The sequence below is a fragment of the Neofelis nebulosa genome, chromosome 2 (genome assembly GCF_028018385.1).
Source record: "Neofelis nebulosa isolate mNeoNeb1 chromosome 2, mNeoNeb1.pri, whole genome shotgun sequence".
NCBI classification, from domain to species: Eukaryota; Metazoa; Chordata; class Mammalia; order Carnivora; family Felidae; genus Neofelis; species Neofelis nebulosa.
In genome coordinates this window covers 298,873-313,264 of record NC_080783.1, presented here as the reverse complement: position 1 = coordinate 313,264, position 14,392 = coordinate 298,873, and the positions used below count along the sequence as shown (strand labels likewise).

The 14,392-nt window shown below is 52.9% G+C and overlaps 1 protein-coding gene across 4 annotated transcripts in view; it reads right to left on the bottom strand.

The window, feature by feature from the left end:
- THAP4 (THAP domain containing 4) overlaps window positions 1–14,355 on the bottom strand; it is a 42,068-nt gene extending 27,713 nt beyond the window's left edge. Inside the window, exons 1-2 of one of the 4 annotated variants that reach the window (XM_058698417.1) lie at window positions 13,920–14,355; window positions 10,497–11,656 (exon numbers count right to left, since the gene is read on the bottom strand). In XM_058698417.1, coding sequence (XP_058554400.1) covers window positions 10,497–11,656; window positions 13,920–13,996 — 1,237 coding nt within the window. In that variant the 5' untranslated portion in view covers window positions 13,997–14,355. Of the gene's footprint in view, window positions 1–10,496; window positions 11,657–12,792; window positions 12,871–13,265; window positions 13,687–13,919 lie in introns of those variants that run through there. The other 3 variants (XM_058698416.1, XM_058698414.1, XM_058698415.1) reach the window with 3 other exon arrangements.
- Between the last annotated feature and the right edge of the window lie 37 nt (window positions 14,356–14,392).

Below are 14,392 nucleotides of genomic sequence, written 5' to 3'. Positions count from 1 at the left end.
AAACAAACAAACAAACGAAAACTAAAAAAAAGTAAAGAAGAAGTAAAGACAAAAACTTTTTCAAACAAAACCGGAGGACAAAACTTGGTAGATATGCCCTATAAGAAATAGTAGTTCTTCAGGAAGAACGATGAAACAGGTTGGAAACCTGAGTCTGTACAGACAAGAGCACTGGGGAAGGAATATGTGAAAGATAAAATCTTTCCTTTTTCTTAATTCACCCAACAGATGAATGTGTTCAGATTAATGGTAGTGAGCCCAACACATGTGCAAGTGAAACGGAGTACCGGTTTTATAAGGACGACACGGGGGTGACGGGGGTGACGGGGACGCCCAGGTCTCAGGCGCCTGCGCTACCGGGGACGCAGCAATGTGTGAAAGTGGATGTACTTGAGTTGTAAACGTGGGGCGAAAACCCCAGCGCCCCCACGAACAGAGGTGAGGCGAGAAGTCAAGTCAGTGTGCTGAGAAAGGGACACAATGAAATCACACAAAATGCTCAATCAAGGCCAGAGAAGGTGGAAAAGGGGAGAACAGAAATGGGAAGCAGTCACAAATTTGAGCGCTTAGTCCCACTGCAGCAATTATCACTTCAAATGTGAACGGGAGGGAGAAGACAGTCAGGAGACTAGAAAACACCCAACTATATGTTGTCCATAAGAAACCCACTTTAAGTATAGGGGCGCCTGGGTGGCGCAGTCGGTTAAGCGTCCGACTTCAGCCAGGTCACGATCTCGCGGTCCGTGAGTTCGAGCCCCGCGTCGGGCTCTGGGCTGATGGCTCGGAGCCTGGAGCCTGTTTCTGATTCTGTGTCTCCCTCTCTCTCTGCCCCTTCCCCGTTCATGCTCTGTCTCTCTCTGTCCCAAAAATAAATAAAAAACGTTGAAAAAAAAATTAAAAAAAAAAAAAATTTTAAGTATAAAGACATAGACCAAAGGAAAGGGACAGAGAAACATCTATCCCGCTGACACAAATCAACAGGAAGCTGGAGGAGGAATGCTAACTTCAGAACAAAACAGACGTTAGGATCAGAAAAATTATCAGCCACAAAGAGGAACGTTACATAATAACAAAGGAGTCAATCCTCTAAGACGACATAATAATCCCTAATGTCTACGTTCCTAACAAGGGAGCATTCAAACACACGAGACAAACGGACAGATCTGTAACAGGAAACACACAAATCCACTGTTACAGTTGGAGGCTTTGACACTCCTCTGTCAGAAATGCACACATCCAGCAGCAGAAAATCAGGAAGGACTTGGCCAAACTCAAGGGCCGCATCAATCAGCTGGATGTAAGTGACATCCGTACGCTACCGAGACAGGTAATGTCACATGTCGGTCTGATGCAGCTAAGAGATGCCCAGAAAGCTGGTAAGACATTACTCGTGTGTGTGCCTGCGAGGGTGTTTAGGGAAGATAGGAGCCTGTGAACTGAGGAAAGTGGAGGGCCCTCCCCTAGGTGGGTGGGCACTGAAGGCTGAATAGAGCAAAAAGGCAGAGGAAAGGTGACTTTGCAGTTAGAGCTGGGAGGTCTGTGGTCCTGGGACATCGGTGCTGGTCCAGGACTCACGCCCTCCCGCCACCCCTCCATCCCCCAACAATTCTCAGCCTTTTGGACAGGGACTAGACTATGCCTTCAGCCTTCCTGGTTCTCCAATTTTGTCATTCTTAACCACGGGAGCCAATTCCTGTGATAAATTTCCCGTCATGTACGCGTATGTATACACCCTGCTGGTTCTGTTTCTCTGGAGAACCCTAACAGGTTAGTGTTAGGTTAGGATGCTGCTTCATCCAACGACAGCAGAACACTTAATCTTCTCCAGCTCACATGGAACATTCACCAAGACAGACCACATTCTTGACCATAAAACATATCTTAACAAATTTAACAGAGTAGAAATCATACAAAGTATGCTCTGAGACCACAATGGAATTAAACTGGAAATCAGTAACAGCAGTGTAGTTGAAAAATCCCCAAATATTTGTAGATTAAACAAGACACTTCTAAGTAACAGGTGAGTCAAGAAGGAGGCCTCAAGAGAAAGAAAAAAATATTCGAAGTAAATAGAATAAAAAATACACCTTATCAAATTTTGTGCAGTGCAGTAAAAGCAATCTTTAGAGGGAAATTTATAGCACTGAGTACATTAGACAAGAAGAAAGATCTAAAATTGATAATCTAAGTGTTCACCTTAGGAAAGTAGGAAGAGAACAATCAAGTTGAAAGCAAGCAGAAAAAAAAAGACACCGATGAAATTGAAAACAGGAAAATAAAGACAACAAACAATAAAATCAACAACATCAAAGGTTTTTTAGAGGATCCATAACACGGATAAACATCTAGCCCAGTTAACTAAGAACAGAGAGACAGAAAGAGAAGACATAAAATGTCAATATTATAAATAGAAGGGGGCCATCACTACCAACCCTCTGAACGTGAAAAGGTCAATCAGGGTTACTATGAAAAACTCTATGCCCACAGATTTGGTAACTCAGGTGAAATGGATGCATTTCTGGAAAGACACACACTGCCAAAATTCACCAAGGGAACTAATAATCTGGATAGGCCTACATCCATCAAAGAAACTGAATCAATAATTAATAACCTTCTGAAACAAAGCCCCAGGCCTAGACAGGCTTATCAGTGAATTCCACCAGAGAATTCGGGAAACAGCTAATACCAGTTGTCCACAATCTCTTACGGAAGGCAGAAGCAGAGTGTCAGCTCATCCTGTGAGGTGAGCCCTGCCCTGACACCAACACCAAAGACACACAAGAAAGGAAACTACACATGGGTACCTCTCGCGAACACAGACACAAAAATCTTTAGCCAGCATTTAGTGAACTGAATCCAAAAATATAAATTCGCCATGATAACACCCAACGCCCATTCCTGATAAAAGTTCTATTCAATAATCTAGGAACAAACATTATTATTAGGAATAATAAACAACATCGCCAACAAGACCCTACAGCTAACATCATACTTAATGGTGGGAAAGCAAAAGCTTTCCTGCTAAGCTCAGCGCCACTCACAGTCAGCATTGCACTGGAAGTCCTACTTGATGTAATAAAAAAAAGGAAATAAAAGGTGTACAGTTTGGGACAGAAAAAAAACAAAACAAAAACAAAACAACCATCTGTGTTTGCAGATGACATGACTGTCCATGTAGAAGATCCCAGAGAACTCACAAAAAACTCCAGGAACTAGTAAGCAGCAAGGTTGCAGGACACAAGGTTAACATGCAAAAGTCAATTGTTTTCCTACACACCAGCAGAAACAAAACAAAACAAAAACCCACAAAAAACCTGGAATATGAAACTCTGATGAAGGAAATAAAAGATCTAAATAAACGGGTGGATTTTCCACGTTGATACACAGGAAGACTCGTATTGTTAAGATGTCAACTCTTCCCAAATTGATCTATAGACTCAACACAATCCCAATATCAAAATCCCGGCAAGCTATTTTGTGGAAATCGACCAGCTGATTCTCAAGCCAAAAGACCCAGAACAGCCAACACAATACTCATGGAAAAGAATAAAGCTGGAGAACTCGCAGTCCTGTTTCAAGACTCACTAAAAGCTACAGTAACCACTACAGCATGGGACTGACACAACAACAGATACACAGATCAAGTGACACAACAGGGTCCAGAGACAGATTCACACACAGGGACGCCTGGCTGGCTCAGTCAGAAGAGCACGTGACTCTTGATCTCAGCGTAGTGAGTTCAAGTCCCATGTTGGGTGTAGAAATTAAATAAATAAATATTAGGGACGCCTGGGTGGTTCAGTTGGTTAAGCGTCCGACTTCGGCCCGGGTCATGATCTCACGGTTCGTGGGTTTGAGCCCCGCGTCAGACTCTGTGCCGACAGCTCGGAGCCCGGAGCCTGCTTCGGATTCTGTGTCTCCCTCTCTCTCTGCCCCTCCCCCACTTGCACTCTGTCACTCTCTCAAAAATAAACGTTACAAAAAAATAAGATTCACACAAATTCATGAATCTGATTTTCGACAAAAGAGCAAAGACAACTATATGGAGAAGAGTCTTCTTGACAAACAGTGCTGGGACTGGACATCCATGTAATCAGAGATAAATGGACACACATCCTCTGTTCATGTGAGGCTTAATGTTGCCACAGTGTTGATATTACTCAAACAAAGTTGCAGATTCAATGCAATCCCTATGGACATCCCAAGGACACTGTCTGTAGACAGAATTCACGCGGAATCTCAGGGACCCAGAACAGCGAGGAAAACAATCCTGGAGAAGAACAAAACTGGAGGAATCAGTTCCTGATTTCCGCACTTACTATGAAGCCACAGTAATAAAAACAGTGTGGTATTAGCATAAAAACAGACATAGAAACCAATGCAACGTAGAGCATCCAGAAACAAACCCTTGTTTGTATACGGTCAACTGATTTTGACAAGGTGCCACGACCATTCAATGGAGAAAGAACGTTATCAACAAACGGTGCTGGGAAAACTGGACGTCCTCATGCAAAAGAATGAAGTTGGATCCTTATACCATAAACAAAAACTCACTCAACGTAGATCAAGGATCTAACTGTGAGGCTTAAAACAGTAAAACTCTTAGAAGAAAACAGCACAAAAGCTTCACGACCGTGGACTTGGCAATGATTTCCTGGATAGGACACTAAAGGCACATGTAATAAAAGAAAGAGACAGACAAATATGACTTCGTGAAAATAAAATTGTACATCAAAGGGCACTATGCATAGAGTAAAACGGTGCCCCAAATAGGAGAAGATATTTGCAAATCATACCTATGATCAGAGATTGAGGTCCCCAGCGTACAGAGAAGTCTTCAAACTCAGCAGTGGGAAGACAACCAACCAGACTCAAAAATGGGCAAACGAGGCTCTTCTCCCAAGATACACACGAGTGGCCACTGAGCACATGACAAGATGCTCATCACTGATCACCACTGATCACCAGGGAAATGCCGATGAGAGCCACGACGAGGGCCCACCTCACATGCCCTAGGACGGCGGGAATCAAGAAAACAGAAGACAGCAAGTGATGGCGAGGATGCAGAGTCTGGAGCCCCTGCTCTGTGGGTGGGAATGCACACTGTTACAGCCCGTGCCGAAAACAGTACTGGAGCGCCTCAAAAACATTAAACACAAAAGCCCCCGTGACCCGGCGATTCCACTTCTGGGTGTATGCCGAAAAGAATTGGAAGTAGGGTCTCGAAGAGAGATTCGCCCACAGCAGCATCGCTCTCAACAGTGAAAACGTGGAAGCGACCCACGTCTACTGACAGATGAACGGATGAGCAGAATACGGTGCGTCCGCGCAGGGCAACGGGATGGTTCCGCTGGCATCAGGTTCTGCCACACGCCACAACGTATCCGCGTCACGTTCGGCGCAACACGCCAGATTCCTCTTCCAGGAGGCGCTGGGAGCCGACACCATCACACAGCAGACATCGGAACGGCGGGGAGGGGAGACGGGACCGTTACGCTTTCACACGTGTCAAGCTTCAGATTAACGTGAGTTCTGGGGGATGGATGGTGGTGGCTGCACGACCAGGAGAACGCGTTTAACGCCCCTGAACTCCACACCTAAAAGCGGTAAATCGCTGCTATGTACGTATGCATTTTTAAGTTGATTTATTTGCTTTGAGAGAGAGAGAGAGAGAGAGAGAGAGAGAGAGAGAGAGAGCGAGCACAAGCAGGTGAGGGGCAGAGAGAGGGAGAGAGAGAGTCCCAAACAGGTTCTGTGCGGTCTGCGCGGAGCCCAGCTGTGACATCGTGACCTGAGCCTAAGTCAGGGGTCCAACGCTCGAGCCACTGAGCCACCAGGCGGCCCTTGTTGTGTACATTCTAAGTCAGTGCACAAAAAAGGTGAGATGATGCGCTACTGAGCCACAGAGAGGAGCCTGAAGCACACGTACCGAGTGAGGGAGGCCACCCTGAAAAAGCTGTGCCTGCGATTCCACGGCATCCGTGTACTCCAACCACGGAACACTCTGGAAAAACCCACACTACAGAAACACCAGGAAGGCCGGTGGTGCCAGGGCTGGGAAGGGAAGGGGTGACCACGAGAAGAGCAGGGATGCTGAGGGACGCGACTCTTCTGCGCGGCACCACACGGGATCACCGCGGGCGCCCACTTGTCAAAATCCAAGGGGTGTCTGGGCGGCTCAGGGCCCACTCGGGCCATGATCTGATGGTCTGTGAGTTCGGGCCCCGTGTCGGGCTCTGTGCTGACAGTACAGAGCCTGTTTGGGATTCTCTCTTTCTTCCCGTCTCTCTGCCCCTCCCTGACTCCTGCTTTCTCTCTCAAAATTAGAAAAAAAAAAAAAAAAAATCCAAGTACAAGACAGTAAACCTCCAGGGGAAGATGACTGGTAACGATGTATCGATGTCAGTTCCCAACTGGTAAGGAGAACAGCTGGGCTCACAGAAGTCCTCTTGGAGGCTAGAAACAGCAGCGGGAGGCAGGCGGAGGAGGGAGAAAGTCCTCCCTGTGGACACCCTGTGAGAAGGCCAATCAGCACCCGCCTCCTGGAGGGCTCTGAACCCAGAACCTGCAGACCCCTGGCCCAGCTGCCCCGCTGGAGGTAATCTGTCCAAAAATAAAGGGCTTGCCTGGCTAAAGACATTGGGCGGAATAAACACGAGTATGCCTCTTCGACGTAAAATCCCTAAGAAGTTTCCTTCGTTGACCAACAAACTCATGACGGCCTGGGAGGGAAACCATTTAGAGAGAAGACATTTTGAGTGGGGGGCTCCAGGCACGTCTCCTTGGAGACAAAGCCAGGGTGCCCGCTGTCCCTCCCACTGCCGCCCCCTAACACCTCTCGCACCCTCCCCTCCCCTGCCAACCAGCGACCAGCCCCACCCCCCAGGGAGCACTGGGCAGAGGCGCTGGGACACCCTGTCCACCAGCCCCCTCTCCGGGCACCTCCCCAGGGCCCAGCACTCTCCTTCCTGGCCCCCATGATTCCTGCTCTCCATCCCACCCACAGGCAGCACGGACACCAGCTTGCTGATCCCCACTTCACAAACACAACTCTCCCCTAGAGCCACGTTCCCCGGGGTTTCTGCCCACAGTCCACTTCTTCACGGCCAACCTTCTTAAAGTGCCCCAGTGCTGCCTTTCACCCGCTCTAGACCGACCCAGCAGTGTTCCCACTGCTCCAAGGACACCGCGGTCACCAGTGACCCCATGTGGCTGAGCCCAGCCATCTTTTCCCCACTCTGATCAGAGCTGGGTCCAGCCCAGCTGCTTACCCTCATCTCCCCTCTGGGCTGTCGTGACCCCATGCTCCCTCTTTCACTCTCCCTTTCCGGGGCCCTCTTTGGCCCTCTTCAGCCGCATCTCCGCAAACAGCCGGCTCCCGGGCCGGGCCTGGCTCCTTCCCCTTCCCCAGCTACAGCTTCTCCAGGAAACCCCATTCAATTGTGGCTTTAAATACCCCTGACCTCATCCTGACACCACACGCACACACACGCACACACGGGCAACTCTGAGAGAATGGATGGTTTCCTGGCATCAGCATTTCAAACTCAACCCCTCTCAAAATCTTACAAGGGTAGGACTTACAAAAATGCCATTAACTCTTTCTGGAGAGGAAGCAAACAACAAACGGTGGCGAGTGAAGTGACCCACCAACCGTGTGCTTGCACCTCATTACGGCCCCTAGGCCCCTAGACAGAGGAGACCTGAGTACGGGAGTAGAGGACACACACAGTCCAGGCGGGTGGGGGAGGGGGGCGGGACAGAAGCGTGGAGGCGCTGGGCTGTGGAACCCAGCAGCCCAAGCTCTAAGCACCACAGAAAGATGGGCTTCAACAGTTAGCTTCGAAAGCTGAGAGACATCCACCAGAAGCACAGAAAAAGAAATGAAAAAGCCTAACAAATTAAAACACAAAACAACAGGCACAGATTCCAACTTATCGATAATCACAATTATAAATGGATTACTCTAAAGGAAGGAAAGACAGGGTGCCTGGGTGGCTCAGTCAGCTCAGGACATGATCTCATGGTTCGTGGGTTCGAGCCCCATGTCAGGCTCTGTGCTGACAGCTCCAGATTCTGTGGCTCTCTGCCCCTCCCCAACTTGCACTCTTTCTCCCTCTCTCTCAAAAATAAATAAACGTTTAAAAAAATTTATTAAAAAAACGCAAACACTCTCAGATTGGGTTAAAATATAGCTAAAAGATAGAGGAATATAAAAAGCTTTCAAAAGTAAGCAGGTAAAGAATACTCAAATTGGGACAGAAAGGGGCATTCCGTGGTGGTAACAGTCAGGACCACTTGGACGTCTCACACAGGGCCACGGGACGCATGGCAGCACCGAGGAGACGCCCAGGAAGGATGGGCACGTCACCCTTCTGTCCCCGAGATAAGGGATTCGGTGAGTCAGGACACAGACCTGTTAACAAGCCAGACGGAGGCTCAGTGAGACAGAGAGCCATGGAACCAACAAGTGGGGAGGATACATTCTTCTCAAACCACAGCGAAACAGTCACGACAACAAGCTGCATATTAAGCCACAATGAAATCCTGAAAGGGGCCAAAAACCAAATAGGACCTTAAAGCAATAAAGTTTAAAAATAATCACAAAAAAGGGGAGGAGGTTGAGGGCTGGGAGAAACGGGGAGGGGATCGACAGGACACTCGTCCTGATGCGCGGAGAAAGTACACGACTAGGGAACCACTGCCCCGTGCATCTGAAACTCGGGCAACCCTGTATGTCAGCTACGCTGGAATTAAAAACACACATTTTGAAAGAAAGAAATTAATGGAATATTTAAAACCGCCAAAAACAAAAACCCTACAACAAAATTAGCTCCCCTCCCCCAACTTGAAAAATGTCAACGCCCTTCTAAATAACTCAAAGAGGGAACACAGACTGAAATTAGAAACTGTTTAGAAACGACCAGCGATGAGAGCTGCAAGAGACAAATCCTCTCGGGCCAATGGGACGGACACACCTCCACCTGCAGGCATCCGGAAACACCCTCTTCCCCCTAGGAGGCAGAACAACCAAGAAAACCAAGTAACAGTGGAGAAAGCAGAAAGAAGTGAGGATTAATGAAGCGGAAACAAGGCGGCCTCGCCCAATGGAGCAAAGGAAAGACCCGAAACAGTGACGGCCCCTGGGAGTCTGGCCAGGAGGAGAAGGTACCGTAAAGTAGTGAGCGGGTCTACCTCCAACAGTAAGCACGTCGGTGACCCTCAGCTGGGGCTGTCCCTCCCCCAGCGTGCACTTTGCACAGGATGGGGCTGTTTTCTTGCTTTGGTTTCATATTGTGCGCGGCTGCTGCCCTGGGATCCAGGATGTCCCAGCCCGTCACGTTAGGAGCCTCTTCCCAAAGAAGTGTTCGTCACACCCAGGAAGACAAATATTGATCCAGATCACATGAACAACAAGTAGGAAAATGTTTTCCATGTATACTTAACAGGTAAAACACGTAACACTCAAAATGTAGAGAATATCTAGAAAGCAGTTTTTTACAGGTACTAAGTAGAAAGATAGGGTGAAAAGTGGAAACGTAGCTGAGAAACTCACAAAATACATATCCAACCTGCCTGTACCTATAGGTTGAAAGACATGTATGTGACAACATAGACGATAATCTAAAATATCATACAGGAAATTCTAACAAGGACTAGGAGGTCAGAGATAAGTGAGAAACAGGAATTTTCACCACTTCTGAAGCCCCCTTATTTCCGTAGCATCTTAATTTTTATAAAACAGAATACATTCTACTTGAATAGATGTTTAAATTAAATTTTTTTTTTTAATGTTTACTTACTTTTGAGAGAGAGCGAGCGAGCAGGGGAGGGGCAGAGAGAGAGGGAGACACAGAGTCCGAAGCAGCCCCAGGCCCCGAGCGGTCAGCACAGAGCCCGACGCCGGGCTCGAACTCATGGACCGTGAGATCGTGACCTGAGCCGAAGTCGGCTGCTTAACCGACTGAGCCACCCAGGCGCCCCTAAGGGTTTTTATTTTGAAAGAAAGCACGAGCAGGCGCACTAAAGTAACTATTGACGTTCAAAACGATTTAACTTCAAGGATATTCCTCAAAACACTAACGGAAAGAAACTCCCCACGATTTTAAGAGTCTCCTACTGCTTTTCCAATAGCTTGCTGAGCCTACTGCACTCACGTCAAGAGGTCAACTCGTCTGGAACCGTGGTTCGTGTGAGGGGTGCAGGAGCGGATGCCCCACCCCCACCCCCGGCCGGTGGGAAGCCACGCACTGGGGGTTCTGGCTCCCCCGGCAGCCGGCACAGGCCTCCCTTCCCATTGGCCCAACCCTCAGAGCCACAGACGCCCTTCGGGTGCCCTGGCGCGAGGCAGGGTCCCAACCCGGCTCTCCGATTCCCAGGGCAGCTCCGATAGAGGCCTCCTCCCGAGACGCGCGGGTGCCCGGGGCCCGGCGGCCACGCGGCGAGAACCCCCTCCCACGGCCGGGCGGCGCGGGGGCCGCGAGGCCGGTACTGACCGCGGCTCAGGGGCAGCAGGCTGCTCAGGTAGGGGAAGCTCGCTCTCCGCAGCTCGTCCAGCTTCTCCTGCAGCTTGCGCACCTGGCTGTCGGAGCGGCTGACGCGCTGCCGCAGGGTCTTCAGCTCGCCGTTCTTCTTCTCCACCTGCTCCCGCAGGCAGCACACCTGGCTCTTGTTCTGGCGGGACGAGAAACAGTAGGAGTGCAGCGAGTCGATGAGCCTGCAGGCCCCCGACGCCGACAGGATGACCTCGTTGATGGACATGGGGCTGGCGTCACTGTGCTCGCTCTGCACGGCTTCCGCCGCTGGCTTCGGGGTGACGTCCGTCGGAGGGGCGGAGGGGCTCTGGGAGGGCTTCTGAGGCGTCGCCGTGAGCGATGAACTCGGGGGGCTCTGGGCCAAGCCCTTGTCGGGCCCCAGGCTGGTCCCGCTGCAGCCGGGCTCCACGTCTCTCTTCGGCCTCTTTCGGTCAACGGGCTCTCGGGGCACAGACGCCCTCTCTCGCGCGTGCTTGGAGGAGAAACTGTAAGAATGAAGTGAGCCAATGAACTTGCAGGCCCCAGACCCTGGCGGGGTAAAGTCATCCACGGAAATGCCACTCTTGTCCACCAGGCCTCCGTCGGGCGCGGCGGCGCTCTCACCGCCGGCGTCTACTGCAGACGCCTCTGCTTCGCCCTGACTGCTGGCGGCAGCGGCGGCCGAGCCATCGGCCGGAGTTCCTGCTGGGGCCTGCGGCGCCCGCTCCCGTCCGGCGGCTTCCTGGGCGGCCCCGGGGGCGGTCTCACCCTGCGGCGCGGCCTGCTTCACCTTCCGGGCCCCGGGCTTGGCCATTGGGTTTGCACCTGAGGACGACGACGCACCTGCAGCTCCTTTTCCGTCCGCCCCGCTCGCGTGTCCCCTCAGGCCCGCCGAGGCCTTTCTGGTGTCCTTCCTCCTCGTGCGGCCATGGCCTCCGGTGCTCCTCTTCTTCTCAGGCAGGTGGAAGATGGAGGGGACGGCCGTGGGCTTGAGCAGGCGATGCTGGTCCTCCAGCCTCTTGGAGAAGCTGTCTTTGGTGAAATGTTCACTGCAGAGAAAAGAGTACTTGGTGGGGGTCCAGTTGTCCCTCTGAACAGCTTTTAACCACTGGATCAGACGCTTTGAGTCCTTCAAGGGGAACCTGCAGGAAGAATGACAGAGAATTAGAAAAAAAGAGCTAAATGTCTCCTCCTAAATCTATATCAATCACGAAAGCGAACAAGTGGTTTTGCAAATACCCAACGCCGCGTTGACTTTACTCATTTAAGTAAAAACGTAAGGAACACCTTCTGCTTGTAAGTGATTGTGAGATAGAAGCCAGCCAGCCTCACCACCTGCCCACAAGGAGCTCACGGTTTGTAGGGCAGAGAACGAAGGTAACTCCTCCCAGGCTGTGGTGAATGTCCCGTAGGGACACAGAATGCTCGGAGAGATCGCACAGGAGGGCGTCCGACTACAGGAAAGGCTTGGGGAAGCCCTGGGAATAGTTCCTAGAAACGCACAGCACAACTGCCCTCCTGGTGTGCCTCGGAGGCACGATGCCAGGTGCGAAAACAGGGATGGCTGGTCTCCTAGTTAAGGGCCAGGTCAGGCGCTGGCCAGCAAGGGGTCAGGAGAGCATCCCAGACGGCCTGCCTGAAGCCCGACCCTCACAGCTAGAGCTGTGACTCCAGCAACTGAGGATAATTCAAAGCTGCAGTCCTGGGTTTCTACTTCATTTCCACGGCCAGGAGCGAAAGTGTCTTTTAAAAAGCAACTAGCTCTGGGGCGCCTGGGTGGCGCAGTCGGTTAAGCGTCCGACTTCAGCCAGGTCACGATCTCGCGGTCCGTGAGTTCGAGCCCCGCGTCGGGCTCTGGGCTGATGGCTCAGAGCCTGGAGCCTGTTTCCGATTCTGTGTCTCCCTCTCTCTGCCCCTCCCCCGTTCATGCTCTGTCTCTCTCTGTCCCAAAAATAAATTAAAAAAAAAAAAATAAATAAAAAAAAAATAAAAAGCAACTAGCTCCTAGAAAACACGACAACACTTAGCAGTCGTTTCTTCTCATTGTTAGACAAGATCCCTATTTACAAAAGTCGGACCAAACTCTGCCCTGGGGGTGGGGTGGGTGGTTCCTCCCAAGGGCCGTCTCTGCCCCACCTGAGGCCACCCTGGACCAGGACCAGGGCCAGGCAGATACTAACACCCCAGGAAGTCCGATGCAATGCGACCTTCCACACTTCCTCAATGTTTTGTGAGCCCATTTCCCCAAGACCCTGATCCCCATACCCTTTACCCTTACCAGCGAAGACCACTATGGATGCCGGCCAAGAGAAGCGACTCTGCACTGATTTGCCTCATCTGTGAAAGCAGTATCAAAACTTTCCGGACACAGGGTCTGAACAAAACTCCAGAAAGCACGGGGGCTGACCTCTAAAACAATCTGCTATCAGCTCTTTTGATAGATTGTAACAACTGAAGAAAACAACCCCCTGAGAACTCTCAAGGAAACTACCGGCAACCAACAGGATTCAAGTTTTTAAAACAGAAACACAAGTGTCTGCAGGGAGGCTTTCCAGGGAGCGAGTGGAGGGAAGAGGACGGGCTGAGCGGCCCATTTCCAGAATCCCTCAGAGAGGGGGGCCAGGCCCGGCCAGGAAGAAGCGGCCAGGAGCGCCGGGTCCAAGAGTGGGCCGGGGAAGCCCCCCCTGTGAACAGCGGGCCTCGCCCTGCTGGTGCGCAGGATGCAGCCAGCACGACTGTCCAGGGACGCACCTGAGCGCGGCAGGGCCACCTCTCGGCGCCACCGCCGGGACCCTGCTGCTGGCAGAGCGTGTGGCAGCGCGTGTCAGTCCTCGAGGCACAACTTGCATCTGCTCGGCCCCGGTTCTGATCACTCGACTCAAGGCAGGCTCCCTCGCGATCGAAAGAGCACAAAAGTCACAGCAAACGCAAGAGGACAACTAAGCTAAGAGCGTCTCCAGCACACACGGTCTGGAAACCGGCGGGGCCAGCCCGAATCAATGGAGCGCAGGGTGGCCGCGGGGCGGAGGTGAGAGAGGGTGGTGGCGGCTGTAAGGTGGGCGCCGGGTGGCCTCCACGTCGGCGTGGGGTAGGTGCCCGGTGGCGGAAGGGCGGAAGGCCGGTGGCCGCAGAGCGGCCGCCGGTGGGCGCCGGGGTGGCCGCGGTGGCCCGAGACGCTCGGCCCAGAGACGGCGGCCCGGGCCAAGGTCACACAGCGCCCCGCGCTGACTCACTCGCGGGACCGGCCCCGAGGCCCGGCGCACCGAGGGCCGCCCGCCTCGGGCCGGCACGCGCGGCCTCAGTTTCCCCGCGGTGCCGGGCCGGGCCGGGCCGGGCCGGGCGGGGGCGTGGCCGGCCGGGCCGCGCGGGCGGCCGGCCGGGCGGTGGCGGGCGGGGCCCCGTTACCTGTGGAAGGAGACGGCGCGCTTCTCCCCCTTGCCCTGCCGGTTGGAGCAGTTCGCGGCCGCGCAGCAGATCACCATCTCGGGCCTCAGGCCGCCGCGCCGCCGCCAGGCTCCGGCCCTCGCCTCGCCGCGCCGCGAGCGGGACCGCCCCGAGGGGAGGGCGCGCGGCGACACGGCTGCGGGACGTGGGAGCCGGCCCCCGCGGCTCCCGTACGGCAAGATGGCGGCGCGCGCCCGGCCGCCCGGCCGCCCGGCCCCCAGGCCGGGCCTCGGCGTGCCAGGGTTCCCCAGCACCAGGCGGGGCGCAGCCCGAGGCTCCAGGCGTCGAGGGTGGGCGGGGGCGCCCCGGGCCGGTGGCCCCGTACGGCGGCATGGCGCGCCGGCCCGTCCGTACGGCAAGATGGCCGCGCCGGCGGCCCGGGCGCACGGTGGGCTGACGCGCCCCCCACCCCGGGGTCCCGCCGCCCGCCCGCG